The sequence below is a fragment of the Bombus affinis genome, chromosome 13 (assembly GCF_024516045.1).
Source record: "Bombus affinis isolate iyBomAffi1 chromosome 13, iyBomAffi1.2, whole genome shotgun sequence".
Lineage (NCBI taxonomy): Eukaryota > Metazoa > Arthropoda > Insecta > Hymenoptera > Apidae > Bombus > Bombus affinis.
This window is the reverse complement of record NC_066356.1, coordinates 8120212-8137367: the sequence shown is the minus strand read 5'-3', so window position 1 is coordinate 8137367 and position 17156 is coordinate 8120212. Positions and strand designations below refer to the sequence as shown.

The following is a 17156-nucleotide window of genomic DNA, read 5'->3' as shown; positions in this document are numbered from 1 at the left end:
TAACTATTATAATTGATCAATATTTTCTTGTTTATCAATAACCACTATCTATGGCGGAAGTCGATAGAATCATTCCCTTTGGTTATCTCCTGATATCTATCTAAAAATTGATTACATGGTATATATTTATGACTTTACTGTTTGCTCTACACTTTTATTGTACAAGAGTTTTCAACAACAGGTTTTAGCTCCGTCCTTTTTCAAGCTACACGCACGAATGCTTTCCTTTTTCTCCGAGGATTGAAGTACCGTATTGTGGTCAAGTGAAAGCTATCTACCAGGACAATAACTCGGCATTCGCGTAGCGGTTCTCGATAATGAAGACGTGTATCTTCCTATCTCTGCTTACAATATTATTCTTCTGTAGCAATGGTATTCTAGGTGAGTACGTATCAAATTGAAATCATTCCCTTAACATTAACACGATAGCGCGTAATTTAAATTTCAAACGGTATTTACATCCAAAGGACGATGGTGAAAGAGGACCAAATTTGTATCCCTCCAGGCACCTAAAATTGTAATAAGAAATAATTCATAATAATTATGGTAAATGTGATGTTAAAAATGTAGGTAAAGTGAACGAGGCATAAAATACGACATTTAAAATTTAAATTAAAATTAAAAATGGAAGATTCAAACGCGTATTCAAATTTCAACTTTTACCATTCGTTATAAGTACAATATTTAGCCATCATAATATGCGATGAAATCTTTCAATAAATGATGTATTAAAGCAGTTAAGCGTAATATAAGCCAATCTTTTTACCAGATTCTATGTATATATGTACAAAATACAAAAGTTTGTATGTGATCCGGCTGTAAATTACATTGCTATTATTTGGTGGCACACTATGCAGCGAGGAGGAAAGTCTAGAATACGTTTGACATTTTGTCCGGTAGCTTATGCAATGGAAATCTGACATTTCGATGGAATCCTCGTTTAATTTCATTCCTCGAAGATATGTAAATAACTGAAAATACTTTTCTATAATTAATAACTTAATAGAAAGTTAGCTCAAGGACTTAATGTTTTTCATATTTACATCAAATGAATAACAAAATCGCGCGCGGACATATTTTATGAATGATTAATATTCGCATATCTTATCGATGAAAAATAACAAGCTTGGGACATCGTTCAAAAAATAATCTATCATATGTATATACATGGATACGAATATTTTGCGAAAAGAGAAAAGAGGTTGTAATAATTGTACATTAAAACTACGTTTCTTTCTCCACTAAGCTCTATTAAGGATTAAGCATAACAAGGTAGTAACTTGTTATGTGGCTTCCTGGGCCGTTTATAGAAATAACGATGGAAAATTTGGAATCCCTCATATCCGTCCGGAACTTTGCACGCACATCATATATGCGTTCGCCGGATTAGACAGCACATCGTGGACCATTACGAGCCTCGATCCCAACATAGACATTGACAAGGGTAGATACATATTGTAAATTACTCGATACGATTGAAGATATATCTATATTCCACGTCTATGAATGGCATTTTCGTTCTATAGCCGTCATAATATTCCAGATAATTACAGAAGAATGACCGAACTTCGTGAACAGTATCCAGGTCTAAATATCCTACTCGCAATCGGAGGATGGAACGAGGGTAGTAAAAATTACTCTATACTCGCTTCATCCCCTACACGAAGAACTACATTCGTTAAGAGCGTAGTGGACTTCCTTGAGTATGGAATCGAATATTAAGATAGTTTTGTACTTTGCTGATTTATATGATAGCTTCTATCTTGCAGGAAATACAAGTTCGATGGATTCGATCTAGATTGGGAATATCCGGGATCACGGGGTGGTAGTCCAGAAGACAAATTATATTTTGCCCTTCTTGTAAAGGTAGACAACGTAACGTAATGTAATTTTATCAAAATTACAGTTTTATATTAGCCAGAAATTAATCGTATTCTCTATTCTAATAGCAATTAAAAGAAGCATTTAACGAGACAAACTATCTACTAACAGCAGCTTTAGGTTCTAATAAAGCAATTATCGATACGGCATACGATATTCCCGAAATTTCCAAATATCTCGACTATATCCATGTGATGGCGTACGATTATCATGGATCATGGGATAAGAAAGTGCTTCCGAATGCACCATTAAGAAGTGGAGACGGTCTGAGCGTGGTAATGCATTTAGAAAAATTACAACGAGTAACAAGTATCGTAGATGGAACACATAATGCAATAAAATTTTCAGATGGAGACACTTAATTATTTGTTAAGTAAAGGTGCACCAGCAAATAAAACAATCTTAGGCCTGCCTATGTATGGTAGAACTTATATATTGGCAAGCAAATTAAATTCTTCCCAAGAAAGTCCAATTAATCGACCAACTATAACAAATGGATTTAAGGGGCCTTACACTGACCAAGAAGGTTTTATGGGATATAATGAAGTACATTTTACTTTTGTTATATTGATTAGATACGTTAATTCTATTAATAATAATCTATCTATTTGTTCGTTCTAATAAAATGATAACATGTATGATTTTTTAGATTTGTGAAGAATTAGTGAGTCATAAAGGTAACTGGACTTCTGGCTGGGATGATACTAGCGATACACCTTATGTCATTAACGATGATCATGTTATAGTATATGATAACCTCAGGAGTTTAAAAGCAAAGGTTGATTAATTTGATCTATTACAAGCGACGATAACAAACGATAATACTACACGCGTTACTTCTACAATATAATGTTTTTCAAAAATTTTCAGATCGAATACGCGATGAGCTTAAAATTAGCCGGTGTAATGATTTGGAGCATCGATACTGACGATTTCCATGGAAAGTGCGCAAATCTCTTTAAAGACTATTTAAATTTAACAGATATGACATATCCTTTACTAAGATGGATTAACATAGTTGTATCTGAAAATAGTCAGGTAATCGGTGATAAAGATAGCGTAAACGTAGATAAAGAATATAACGATAATTCATCTTCCATCACAAAATTTTCTCATAATTCTATTTTAATAATATTAATATCTCTTGCATACTATATTTGAAGAGACCTGGTAATGGCTGAAAAAATAGTACCAAAAAGTTTATGAAACTTGGATACATTTATCCTAAGAACTGATTTGCTTCTCTTTATTGTTTAGAAAATGTTCCTCTAAAGCTGTCTTTCCATTTTTATGTTTATGCTAATCTATTGTAATAATAAATGTAACCTACCGAATGTCATACTGTTTATGCTAATGGCATATTATTATAATTATTCGTGTATATATAGTAATAAAGAAATGTTCTATTTGAATTAAAAATATATGAAATGAATTTAAACTTCCTCCAAAAATATTGTTTCTGCTAAAGATAACTTAAAAAAATATCTTAATGTATATATATACATATATATGTGTGTATATATATATATATATTATTGTAAAATAAGTTTCTTAACATAACTTACACTTACTGCATATTTTATCATTTCCTTTAATGTATCACAACATGTCTTGCATTGATTTTCCTTGCACTAGTTATAGGAAAATTTATTTTCACCCAGCTTTCCGTAAGTAAAATGATGATCAAGTAATAATTCCAGGTTTGCAACGAATATATAAAACAGTTGTTCTTGGAAAGCAAAATGTTTTCTGCAATTGTATCATAAACATAAAATAAATTATCTATAAAATGCTGTAGTATATTAACAATATTATAACTATTGCGTATTATGATAATATACATATAATAATACTGCAATAATTACCTATAATATTGTAATTAAATGCACTCACAAGAATTCCAGAGTTCCAGCAAGATCTTTGAATTTCGAGAATCGAAATATCGAGATATTCGATTCTACTATCGAAATTAATCAAAAGAGCAACTTTCAGGAAAAATTAAATATATCTAGATGAAGACTTTAGGAACTATTTTTTAAAAGGCAGGCCTGTCGTTCAGGCTCCGGATCATACTTCAACCAAATGACATTTCAAAGTGTTTTAAACTAATAAGAAACATGGCGCTTCTGAATAAAGCAGATTGGTATACTCCAGCTCCTTTGTGGCAAAATGGTCCTGCACCTGGTGCATTTTATCATTTCCCGGGAGGTTCTACACATTCCGGTGTCGGAGGATTACAAAGATCACAGTAAAATACTTTATCGTCTATTCAATTTGCCTTAGAAAGTTTCTTTTAAATATTGCATGTCATCTCCAATTTCATAAAAATTAATAAGCATATACAAGTAATTAAAGTATTTAAGTTTTCGATATTCTAATAAAATAAAGATTCGATAAAAAACATATGAAATTTAGATTATATTGTTTAATTTAATTCTACTAACCCTTCCAACCTCTACGACTCTTTTCAACGACTTTATCTTTTTGTAAATTGAATTGTGTTTTATTACTTTATAGGGCCCCTATGACAACTGGTACATCTGTAGTTGGAATCCAATTTAAAGATGGTGTTCTTATAGCAGCAGATATTCTTGGTTCCTATGGATCATTGGCAAGATTTAGGAATCTTGAACGTGTGATGAAAGTCAATGACAATATTATTCTTGGTGCAGGAGGAGATTATGCTGATTACCAGTGCTTGAAGAGTAACATTGAAAGAAAAATGTATATTTTATATATACATATATGTAATTATTATTTTATAATAATTTTATAATTTTTTACTTCTTATAGTCTCGAAGAAGAATGTTTGGATGATGGTTTATCTTTAAAACCAAAAGCTCTTCACTGTTGGTTAACTCAAGTAATGTACAATAGAAGATCACGTTTTGATCCGTTTTGGAATAATTTCATTATTGGTGGTTTGGAAGGTGATAAACTGTAAGTATTTTGTTCTTCTTTTATTTTTATATACATGCATAGTATTTTTCATTCTCCATTTAGGTTTTTGGGTACTGTGGATAAACTAGGCACAGGTTATAGTGACCCAGTAATAGCAACTGGATATGGTGCATATATGGCAACACCTATCTTAAGAAAAGCTTATGAAGAAAATAAAGAAATGACTAAAGAACAAGCAGTTGAACTTCTATACAAAGTGATGCAAGTTCTTTTTTATAGAGATGCACGATCTTTCCCGAAAGTATGTTATATAATTATATCAGAACCTTATATTTATACTATTTTATACTTATGTTACACTATAGGAAATATTTAAATTTCTCAATTTTTAGTATCAACTTGGAATAATCACAAGAGAGGGAGGTGTTGAAATACAAGGACCATTAACTTTAGATAGTTACTGGGGACCTGCTATTATGTAAAGATAAATATAAATAAATTTTTCTTAATAAAATGTATTTACGATATAATTCTATTAAACGAACTTTCATTGTATCACCTTTTATTACAAGATGTATTTAAGGTAATAAAAAGTAAATTTCCAAGATTAATGAGTCAATACATCACAGCCAGTATCAGTAATCAAAATGGTATGTTCACATTGTGCAGTTCGTGCATTATCTATTGTAACAGCTGTCCATCCATCTTCTAGAATTTTAACTTCCTTACTACCTTGACTTACAACTGGTTCAATAGTAAATGTCATCCCAGGCAACATCTTTCCATCAAAATCATTTGCTAATAATAACATAAAACATTTATAAATTAAATATAATACAATAAATATTTAAATCCTTAGTATGTTTATACGTTACACCAAAACAGCAACATACCAAAATGAAAAATATCTGGTGGTCCATGAAAATAAGTACCTATGCCATGTCCTGCGAATACTGGCACTATAGAATATCCTTGTTTAGCTGCTGTTTCTTCTATAACATTCCCTAAAAATTAAGAGAGAGCATATAAAAATCCTACAGCATATTCAGATTATTACAATCATTACCTATATTATTGAAATTTTCATTAGGTTTACAAATATCAATAGCATTTTTTAAGCATAATTCTGTTACACTTATTAAACGTTTAGCTTCATCATCACATTCTTCCACTTCAAACATTTTTGAACAATCTCCATGATAACCATGTAAATATACCTAAAAAGAAATAAAATATTACTTTGGATTTTTATATTTATAACTGCAAAAATATGTATATAAAATATATATTATAATATAATATATTACTTCTACTAACTGTTACATCAACATTTAACATATCTCCTTTTGCTAATGGCCTTTTATCTGGAATTCCATGGCAAGCAACATTATTAATACTAGTGCATATTGACTTTGGAAATCCTTTATAATTAAGCGGACTAGGATAAGCTCCATTGCTTATAATCATTTCATGGACTACTGCATCTAATTCATCTGTAGTTATACCAGGCTGAAATAATTGTTATTTAAACTATGCTCTTAGTTAAATTTCATGTTTGTATTTATTGTATACCTTTATGTATTGTTTAATATGAGTTAATACTTTTTTAGCAAAGCTACAACTGTCTCTCATACTTTGTATTTGATTTTTATCTTTAATTTCGGGTTTTTTTGGACCATCACGAGGTATTGAAGATTGACTGTAAGAAGGTTTAGGGATATACGGTGGTACTTCTCTAATTTCAGAAACTTCCCATGGTACAATAACCTCGTAACTTCCAAAAGAATTATTTATAAATTTACGTGGTATTGTCTAAAAAAATTATTACACTGAATAGTTGTATGACAATATAAAATAACACTGTTTTCTTGAAATAAACGTACTTTGGGTTTTCTTTTAAAAAAGCTTCTGAGAAACATTTTTGGGATATTTATATAATTATAATTTGAAACAAAAGATCAATTAAAAAGTTCGGTATTTACGATTTTATTATATTTATAATTTTCATTCTTGTTCCTAAAAAAAATTTATTAGAAAGATACGTATATGGAGTTTGTTTAAATTAATGAATTGAAAGAAACCTGGAATTTGACGTCACATCATTGGCTACGTACAAATCAGCTGATATAAGAATTGTTCGATAAAATAACCTTGAAAAATTTACATTCACAAACCATGAATGCTATGAAATCGTTTCGTGAAATACTAGCGCACACAAAGAACGTGTTAATATTAACTGGTAGTGGAATTTCTGCAGAATCTGGTATCCCTACATTTAGAGGTGCTGGTGGTTTTTGGAGAAAATATCAAGCTGAAAATCTTGCAACTCCAGAAGCATTTGCAGCAAACCCTTCTTTAGTTTGGGAATTTTACGAATATCGTAGAAGAGTGGCGAGTGAAGCTAAGCCTAATAGGGTATTTTAAGAAGTATATTTTTTTATTTCTGGTTAATACACATTTCTTAAAAAATGACTTGTACATTGAATTAAGTTTTTAGGCTCATGAAGCAATTGCAGTTTTTCAAAATCGTTATTTAAAAGAAGGTAAAAATGTTACAATTGTAACACAAAATATCGATGAACTTCATCAAAGGGCAGGAGCCAAAGATGTAGTAGAGCTTCATGGTTCGCTGTATAAAACTAGATGTACAATTTGTCATGAAATTGTTGTAAATAGGAATATTCCAATATGTCCTGCATTAGAGGGAAAAGGGTAAGATATCTTTAATATTTCATTATAAATATTATTAATATAAATATGAATAGGTCGCCAGATCCAAATATTATGATTTCTGATATCCCAAAAGAAGATTTACCTAAATGTGCAAAAGAAGATTGCAAAGGTTTACTAAGACCTCACATTGTATGGTTTGGTGAAAATTTGGATGACTATATACTGGAACAAGCTTGTGAGTATTTTTCTATCTATATAAATGTGCATTAAAAATTTTAACAATAAATTATAACATTTAGATAAAATAACTTTTTAATAACATAACAATGTCTTCTATTCAAATATTAGATACCGCCGTTGAAAACTGTGACATCTGCTTGATTATCGGTACGTCATCTATAATATACCCTGCGGCAATGTTTGCACCGCAAGTAGCACAACGTGGAATTCCTGTTGCTGAATTTAATTTAGAAACAACTCCCGCTACGAACTATTTCGAGTAAGTTAAAATTATAATTATCGCAAACATTCTGTAGATAAAATAAATATATACATGTAATGTAAGAAAATATAAAATATAGTAATATATTCAAGATCTTATGATATCTTGTGACAATCCTGAGATATTGAAATGCATGTAAAACATTCATAAATAGTCTTCGAAGTCCTGTACTTTTTTATTTGAACTATTTACATGACGTATTATCTGCAACAAAATAATATATGCATTATTTAAAGGTACCATTTCCAAGGTCCCTGCACCATTACTGTGACAGAAGCTTTAGAACCTTGATTCCCAAAAGTTAAATGAACATAGAAGTTATAATAGTTTACCTTGTACTAGGCATACTTCGGTATTTAGTTCAAGATGGTGTAAATACTCTAACCATGATTGTTGTTTGGTTGAAAGGACATCTCGTGGGCCTTTCACTTCTATAATTTTATGCTTTAGGAAAAAATATGTATTTTGGAATTAAAAAAGAATAAAATATTAATTTATAAGAAATTTCATTTTTTGTAAAATGTATGAATAAAAGTATGAATAAAAATATATTTCTTAACACATTTTTCTCAATGTTATTTTTTAAATAAATACTCACCTTTTTGGTATCATAATTCCATACAATTAAATCTGGAAATCCAGCTTTCCAGAGTTTGAAATTGTCAATCAGTCGTTTACAAATCCCTATTACACCCTGAGTTCCCAAACAATGTACTATTTGCTATAAAATAGTTTTTCATTGTGCATTATTAAGTTTTATGATATGTTGGATGATAAAACAGTAGAATCAGTAAAATATGCACCTTCAGTTGTAAACTATCTGACTTAATTGGACTTGATGACATTATCGATTGATATCGTCCAAATTCCGCGAACTTTTCTTGCATAAAAGAGCTTAAATGCTCAGAATCGAAATTACCAATAATTTTAAGTTTCATATCTATTTCTTTTTTCCTATTTTCATAGAATTCGCCTGTAAATAAATCACTCGGAGCTTCTTGATATGGCGATGAAAATGCTCCAGGAACATGCACATCATACAATTCGTCCCAAAACAAAGTACAAAATAGAGTAATCGGTAATGCACCTTCCAAATGCAATCCATCAGGGAACCCTTGTTTCTGATAATAGTGGAATGCAACAGTTTCTACCGATCCATAACTTTGACCATCAGTATCACTTTTTATACACCAAATACTTTTACTGCCTGCAGTATTTCTAAAACAATTTAATTTCACGTTACATCTAAAAATAAAAAAGGCAACACGTATATAATTAAATTTACCTTGGCATTTCTGTGGCGTATATAGTGATGGACCTGCTCTGATAGAACATGGGTGCTATAACATCCTCCGATATACAATGATTACCTAATATTTTATTAAGAGTATCTCTCGTGCTTGGTTTAATTCCATCTTTCTTCTTCACAATTTTTCTTGCTCTTTTCATAAGATTTATTTTATCTATTTGTGTTATGTTTTCTGTATTTAAGGCTTTTATTATAATGGATGCACATGTTTCTATGTCTTTGTGGTGATGCATTTCAATGAGAGCTAATTCATCATACCATTTCCCTTTACATGTATGCATATAACAATTTTGCTCCAATAAGAACAATAAGATCTCTACCACTCGCTTTTTATTTTTGTTTGTTCCATCTCCGTTTTCTCCATCTTTGGGCTCTTTATCTTTATTCTTTTTAAATGCCTCTATGGATAGGGAAAGTATTTTCATCCATACAAATGCTGGCATATAACGAGTAACATGTTTAGGAAGCATAGAATTTTCTAATCTACAAAAATTAAAGTTGAGATTATTGAATACCTTTTCCATTACAATAGTAGAATTTAAATTACCTTAGTGACTCATCCTTCAATAATCTTTTTAATATATCCATAGCATTGTTGCCATTATTTTTTACTTCTTTCCAATTTTTTTTCTCTATATATTGTAATGTTGTAGATAATACAGATCTGACTGCTACATAACTACAAATACAAATAAATTTAGGTCAATGAAAATTATAAAAACTTATCTCTATTTCTAAATCTATTGTTATTTTGTAAAAGTAAGTTTACCTCATTAGATGTAATCTAGAAGAAAATATTGGAAAATAATGCCCAGGATTTGTTGGGAATATTATTTTTCCTAAATAAATATCACATAACATATGAAATGTATCTGCCAGACTATTTGCTGGATCTTGATTTGGCATCAACAGTATTATTATCTTATCAATAATATTCCATGTTTTGAAATTTATACATACACAAAAATCTATTATGTCCAAAATTGAATCATATAAAATACTACCTGGAGTTTTCATTCCAGGAAACAAAGGTTTTTTATTTGACAATTGTAATAACTTTTGGATATTACTTTTTTTGTTCCCTTTAGGATCAATTTTCATCTTTTTACAAAGTTGCTGTATTTCAGTTATTTGCAATAATTCAAGTATTGTATTTAATTTCTCATTTTTAATATCGAAACTACAAATAGATCGTGAAGCAAGAACTTCAAAAGTATGTTTTAATTCCGTAGCTATTTCTGGGTAAACTATGCTACTTTTCCTAAACCATGTCCTCTTTCTTTTTATCATCCTTGCCAATAACATTTGAGCGTCTTTAGGAAGCGTGATTATAGAATATATAAAATCAAGTTCATCTTCATTAAAATAATTACAATTGATAGGATTAGAGAGTACAAGGAAAATAGTAATAAATAAAGTTTTTGAATTCAAATCATCACATAAGTTTATGTCACTTAATTTATACTTTGTTGCAACTTCACTATTTATATTATTATCTATGTCACTATATATATCAAATGTTTTTGTGAAATATATACTATCTAGATCAAACTCATGTGAAATAACATTTTGCTTTGCTAAATTCATATATATAATAGCCCGAGTTAAAATTTCAGTATCTATATTTTCACCAAACAGTTTCTTTCTTGCACTAATGCTTGGAGATTTATCAGGTGATACTTTGGAAGTATAATTTGATTTTTTAGGTGTTGAAGAAGGTGTTAAGCTGTTAGAATTTCTAAATAGAAAAATATTTTTATCTGGAGTTCTTAGTTTCTTATTTATAGTATCTTTTAAATGACAATTGTCTTTAATAATAGGTGATGATGTTTTCATATAACTATTGTTTCTTGACTCACTTTCTGGTGTTTTTTGTAATTTCATACTAATATTATTTGGTGGTGTCTGTCCATTAAAATTTGAAAAATTTTCTAACTTGTTATTTGATATTATCAGGCAATTTCCATTTTCATTTAAAGTTTCTCCTTGTATTTCATTTATTGTATCAATCATTGGTAGTTCATATTCTTTATCAAGTTCATGCTGTGATATCCCTCCCAAATAATCATTTCCACATAATGATACACTATTGCTTGCTATTTGAACATTAGTTTGAATCATTTTTGCATCATTTAAGTCAATATCATGCATTTTATTCAACTTTTCATATAGAACTATACAATCCAATTGTTTAGTTTTTGACAATGAAACGTTTGTTTTTTCATTTTCCTCCTTCTTCTTCTATAAAAGTAAAAAAAGAAATAATTTAATTTCATACAATACCTTATTTTATAAAAAGAATAGGGTTAAAAAGAATATAAACGTCAGCTAACCCTTTTTGAATAAGGTATACTTTTTGACCTAGCACATTTTTTAACATTTATCACAGTCGATTTTTGTTTGCCGATTGATTTATAGAATTCATCAATGCGTGTTTGTTGCGACATTGTTTTATATTTGCCTCACAATCAAATAATTGCACTTTTTAAATCATTATTGTCCATGCTAATCTTTGACGGCTTTGTTACATATACAAGTAGAGCATGGTATAATATTAAAAAACTATCACTTTAATAAATGCTTCTATTTTCCACAGATGTATATCAATTTCTTTATTTTTATCAATAACATAAAGAGGAAGACTAAACCACACTCATAAAATACCTCTGACTAATTAGTCTTGACTCATCTTATAGAATATCGAAAATCTTATACTATACATTATAATAAACGATATTTGATTGTAGAAGTAATCATACGTGCTACACTGCTATCATTCTCATATGTTCTCACGAGCGCGGGTTCCGACTTGTGTGGATACGCACCTGTCATACGCACATACATACGTACATAATGTATGTATATGTAGAGACATAAATAAGGCTATAGTTCAGTTTTCAGTGACCACGCGTTCAGAAGTTCTGACTAACACACAGACTTCTGACAGATATGCGGCTTCTTTTACTCCCGCGAATTGTTCCCTCCTTCGAGACGGAAGTAGAAAAGGAACGACGTCACCGGATTTGTTCACTTCTTCCGAATTTGTTCACTGCTTCTATGTATATCAAAGATACACAGAATGCTCAAATTAAGTAAAATTCCACTTGTGATCAGCATTGCACTAGCAAAATAAATTGTTCTGTTGTAGCCAGCAATAATTGTTTATTAATAACTTTGATAAAAAGAACTTCTTTGTCATAAGATTTATACTGACATCGTATGTATCACACATAAAAAATTATATAAAACGTATTCATTTCCATAAAACATTGTATATACTTACTACAGTATATTTTAACAGAGGTCTTAAATAAGATGTTTACCAAACCAATGTTTTGCCGCCATATTTATCCATATGATTTACGACATATGTATCTATACATACATACGTATATAGCTTTATTACCGGAAGGAATTTCTTATTTGACTTTTTGCTTTTTTAAATCTAATATGTTTACAATAAGTACAATTATATAATTTAGTATCAAGTACTATTTATACTATACTAAGCAGCGAAGGACATGGTAATGAGTATATAATGAGATCAATTAGTCAGAAATAGTCAGAATTATAAGTTTCTAAGTATAAAATTCTGCAGATTATAATGCCTCTAACGAGAAACAGATTTCTAACACTTTAATTTGTAATAACATTTTCTCTATATAAAGTTTGTTAAACTCGACGTTATAATAAAAAATATACAAATAAATTAAACAATATTCATATTTGCTGGCATTTTTATCTGATTATCCTAAAAATAAAAAAAGGTATATAATCTTCAATGGTGCAAAACGAATTTGAAAATTTGCAAAAACGCAAATATTATAAATAAAAAAATCCTCATATTTGAAACATAATAAAAAGTTATAAAAAATTCTATTTTCGCAATATTTATAAAAGAATAAACCCGTGAACAAATTTATTTTAAAAAATGTACAAAGAAAATGTAATTTTTCTATTTCTTTCAAGTTCCTCGAGCAAGAATTAAGTGTACAAAGCATCATCGTAAACAAATTTTATTTTATAATTATTCTCAGCTAAGAAGGTAAAGCTACGCGATGTAATCAGAATTTATTTTAAAATATTTGCCTGTTTAAGTTTTGTTGAATTTATGTTTGTTACGAATATTTTCTTGTTAGCGTTATATGTGAAATGTAATTGCGTCCTGCTCCTTTCTCACCTACGATTTTTTAGGAAACAAATCATTTATATATTTTAATAGTTAGTATAGCAAATACTGTGTTGTCGTATAATACGTAAAACATTCATTATAATGTGATTGCAATGTAAATACAATAGATAAAATAAAAAGTAGACTTCGACCTGTTGACATGAATTACATAGATGTATATCACATATATATGTTTTATACTGAAGATCTATTTTTTCATTTTTCTTCTTTTACTTGAATAACGTACAATAATTAATTTGTTTATAATTTTGCCAATTTGTTGAAATTACACAATCTGGACATGTTTAATAATCAAATTGCAATGTATATATATAATATATACACATTCAATTAGTTACATTAACTAACAGATTCAAGTGTTAATCACATTTATTATAGACATTAATGCTCAATTATAATTGAATTTTAATTTTTATATGTAATTAATAGGAAACAACTCATCTACCTGATAACATCTCTACCTGTCTAAAAATATGAAAAGGCAAATAAATGCAAGCACTTTTGACTATTCTATTCAAAATATTTCTCGCTTTCCGTCGATAAAAGAATTTAAAGTTTATTATTATTATTGCAAAAAGTATGTACTGCAATATTACAAGCACATCAGAGTTATAGAAAAGAAAGAGAGAGAGAGAAAGAGAGAGAGAGAAAGAGAGAGAGAGAGAGAGAGAGAGAGAGAGAGAGAGAGAGAGACAAACAGACAGAGAGAGACACAGATAGACAGACAGACAGAGAAAGAAAAAGAGAGAGACAGGCAAATAAATTTAGGAATGTAATTTTTATTTGTTAGATCTCGACGGTTTATAAGCAATAAATATAATTCACGCCTTAATTTATATCTGATGATATTTTATTTGGATCAAATTAAATTTGATACATGCACTCAGTGAAAGGTGTTATCAGGGGACGAGAGAGTAGATGATGTATGTATCGAAGAACAAATAAAAGGGTTGTCTAGATCAAACATCCTACATATATAGAATTTGATACACCTTCCCTTTACGTTCTCCGACTATACAATCTTGAGAAAAATTCTCTATACTCTCGTCAAACTTTCGTTCAAACTGGAGCTTTGGTTGGAGCGTTTTTTCCAATTAAATCTTCCTGTCGCACAGCGACATAGAAGTCCTACTGTATTCACAGAATAAAATACACGTATAATAGATACACCGCATTTCGACACCTGTCGATATTATCGTAAAAGTTTTTTTAACACTCAGAACTTTTTTAAGAGCTTCACGTTGAACATTATATTTGTAAGCTCATTCTTTCTCTTAATAATTTGTTTTTTTTTTCACACGAAACGATTATAGGTCTTGTTCGATCGCTCTAAATAGTTGCATTGATTCGGCTTAGTCCTACTTACATGGTACAGTATTGTTTTCCGCGAATGCAACAAATTGGGTAAACACGAAGTCTCACAGCTCAATTCCACCGAATTATTTTTTCTGAATCACATCGATTAACTATATAAATCATTTGACAAAAACTTTCTTGGATAATAAAACATTTCACAAATATTGCTAAGTAATACTTTGATTACCATATTGTTTAGCTTATTTACCATAAATTACTTAAAAGCAACGAGATATCGGCCTCGTTATCGATGAAACTTCGTGTTTGCCAAATCAGAAAATGTAAAGCGAACTCAGTCTTTGGTTGGAGCGATCAAACCTTTGAAGATTTTCGACGTTTCATTTGTAAAATGGCTATTGGGTCAATATTTTTAACATTAATAAATTTTATATAAAAATCCATGTACCACTATATTTCGTTTAAAGCGTTCCAACTAAAATAAACAAATGATTTTTACAAGTACATTCTTGGAAATATTTTTCCGCATAATATCACTCGTCTTTCTCAAAATCATGTGACGGAAGATATTTTCTTCTTTTCATAAATGAATTTTGCAAAGAAACATAAGATATGAATGTGGGAAAAGAAACAAAATAATGAGGAAGGTAATGAAATACGACTTAATTGAAAATTTGTGAATATAATTAAGAAAAGTGAAATAGCACTTCATGTTCAATAGTGAGTTTGAGAAAGACGAGAGAAATAATCAGATACCTAAAGTATATATACAAATGTGGCAGAAATTAGATTTCACAAAATGTTATATAATATACAGGCGAGTGAAATTCTTAACAAAATAATAAGTCCTATCCAGGATAAAATTTCTTTATTACTCCTCCTCTAAAATCGTCCCGAATTCATAAATTTTCATACACATCGCTGTGCACCTACCACAACAACATTAATTACAGTTATTTTTTAGTTAATTACCTAAAAGTAAGAGATACAATAAGCGTAATTATTTTTATATGTACAATATATCTTTTTTGTTTGTTTCTTATTATGATTTCATGAAGTCTCTAGAATTTGCAATTTTTGCACCTTTATATTTTTCTCTTGATCTCGTATTACGGCTCGCGAAAAAACTTTTTTATTGCATATTTGGAAAAAATTTCTATGCTTCAAGTCTGGAAAATGAATGACTACCTGAAAGACTTTGCCATGGCCGTTCGTAATACACTTAAATTATAAATCTTCAGTCCAAGTGGCTAGGATATTATTCGTCTTGATCAGTGCCTACAAATTTCAAATAAACAACAGACAATGTGTTGCATATGTGAATGAAACCTTTTCTAAATAATAATAACAATTATGCGACAGATACTCTTGAATTTCGTCAGTTCTAAACTCATATATTTAATAATCTATTTTAAGTAACTATATGTATTTTTTATAGGTATCCTTCCTATTAGCCACACAGAAATATGAAATGTGTAATTGTAATAAATGTGTAATCTTTCTTTCAAATAAAACAACTGCTTCTTTCGTATCATCAATTATCAAATAAAAACATCTTAGAATCTCGATATTGTCAATTTTCTTGCTAACTTATTTTTTTATTCAATGCTTATATTTTAATGTAGTATCTCGATATACAGTTACATGGAATGGGAGACAATAATGCAGAAAGACTAAGAGGAAGAGAATAACGCGCATAAAAATGTGCGCAGATCCAGTAACTATTTTCATTTTCATGTTGGTTTTATCTAGTGGTAATTAAATTTTTCTTTTTATCTGCAAAATTATGTAACAGAGTATATGGATTATGTACCAGTAAATGCCAAAATACCTCAATCTCAATTTTCGTATAATTATACCAGTAGATTTCAAAAACTGTTTGTCTGCATAAACAACTAAATTTTTGTATGGCAATAGTACTCATTGATACGACATTATATGTTTGATTTAAGCAGGAAGCTGATAATCCCTTATTTAAAGCTTAAACACAGATTCAGCTATTATTCTAATATTTATGTAATGTATCAATGTTTTGTAAAGAATTCTACTGGTATGAATATACATATATAAGATATACCCATTTTCCCAAATACTGTTACTTAAATCTTGCTATAAAGTACTGAACAAATTAATAGTACACAATTTCACTGTATGCCAATTTTTTGGATAAGATGAGTAATCAATTTACTTGCAAGCTAATTAATAAAATTTAATATATCATTATGCAGAAAAAATCGTTTCTTTCATATTTTGTATGGCAAATAAATTCATTAATCGTTATTCTTATTTCCACAGTTCGCAATTACTAAATTGAAAGACGAAAATTTTTACATGTTCTGTGTAGATATTATAAATCCTAACCATAGTGTCATGAACTTGTCAAA

The 17156-nt window shown here is 29.4% G+C and overlaps 5 protein-coding genes and 1 long non-coding RNA gene across 8 annotated transcripts; 4 read left to right on the top strand and 2 right to left on the bottom strand.

Moving 5' to 3' along the window:
- The first annotated feature begins 159 nt into the window (after positions 1-159).
- LOC126922924 (probable chitinase 2) lies at positions 160-3288 on the top strand. Of its 2 annotated transcripts, none has more exons than XM_050735879.1 (8): positions 160-385; positions 1311-1444; positions 1544-1703; positions 1770-1866; positions 1950-2156; positions 2230-2427; positions 2531-2659; positions 2752-3288. In XM_050735879.1, the coding sequence occupies exons 1-8, from the start codon at positions 318-320 to the stop codon at positions 3040-3042; spliced, it is 1284 nt and encodes a 427-aa protein (XP_050591836.1). In that variant the 5' UTR covers positions 160-317; the 3' UTR covers positions 3043-3288. The 2 variants fall into 2 exon arrangements, with proteins under 2 accessions (XP_050591836.1, XP_050591835.1); XM_050735878.1 differs by having other exon boundaries at positions 162-381; positions 1247-1444; positions 2752-3287.
- Positions 3289-3960: 672 nt separating this feature from the next.
- Positions 3961-5393, top strand: LOC126922942 (proteasome subunit beta type-4). The gene is made up of 5 exons (XM_050735912.1): positions 3961-4129; positions 4399-4605; positions 4675-4821; positions 4885-5083; positions 5175-5393. The coding sequence occupies exons 1-5, from the start codon at positions 3999-4001 to the stop codon at positions 5262-5264; spliced, it is 774 nt and encodes a 257-aa protein (XP_050591869.1). The 5' UTR covers positions 3961-3998; the 3' UTR covers positions 5265-5393.
- Positions 5328-6798, bottom strand: LOC126922938 (methionine aminopeptidase 1D, mitochondrial). Its single transcript, XM_050735909.1, has 6 exons — positions 6666-6798; positions 6355-6594; positions 6100-6291; positions 5849-5999; positions 5676-5786; positions 5328-5580 (listed from the first exon to the last, which is right to left on the bottom strand). The coding sequence occupies exons 1-6, from the start codon at positions 6699-6701 to the stop codon at positions 5390-5392; spliced, it is 921 nt and encodes a 306-aa protein (XP_050591866.1). The 5' UTR covers positions 6702-6798; the 3' UTR covers positions 5328-5389.
- A 159-nt stretch (positions 6799-6957) lies between these two features.
- On the top strand, positions 6958-8520 carry LOC126922939 (NAD-dependent protein deacylase sirtuin-5, mitochondrial-like). Its single transcript, XM_050735910.1, has 5 exons — positions 6958-7197; positions 7280-7494; positions 7548-7690; positions 7804-7954; positions 8194-8520. The coding sequence occupies exons 1-5, from the start codon at positions 6958-6960 to the stop codon at positions 8246-8248; spliced, it is 804 nt and encodes a 267-aa protein (XP_050591867.1). The 3' UTR covers positions 8249-8520.
- On the bottom strand, positions 7750-12238 carry LOC126922898 (fanconi-associated nuclease 1-like). Of its 2 annotated transcripts, none has more exons than XM_050735834.1 (8): positions 12092-12238; positions 10036-11507; positions 9814-9945; positions 9243-9749; positions 8761-9175; positions 8556-8678; positions 8290-8401; positions 7750-8161 (listed from the first exon to the last, which is right to left on the bottom strand). In XM_050735834.1, exons 2-8 carry the CDS (start codon positions 11415-11417, stop codon positions 8142-8144), a joined length of 2691 nt encoding a protein of 896 aa, XP_050591791.1. In that variant the 5' UTR covers positions 11418-11507; positions 12092-12238; the 3' UTR covers positions 7750-8141. The 2 variants fall into 2 exon arrangements, with proteins under 2 accessions (XP_050591791.1, XP_050591790.1); XM_050735833.1 differs by lacking the exon at positions 12092-12238 and adding an exon at positions 11600-12053.
- A 120-nt stretch (positions 12239-12358) lies between these two features.
- LOC126922968 (uncharacterized) lies at positions 12359-12991 on the top strand. The gene is made up of 2 exons (XR_007713007.1): positions 12359-12483; positions 12568-12991. It is a non-coding gene; the product is annotated as an uncharacterized LOC126922968 (long non-coding RNA).
- Positions 12992-17156: the final 4165 nt, after the last annotated feature.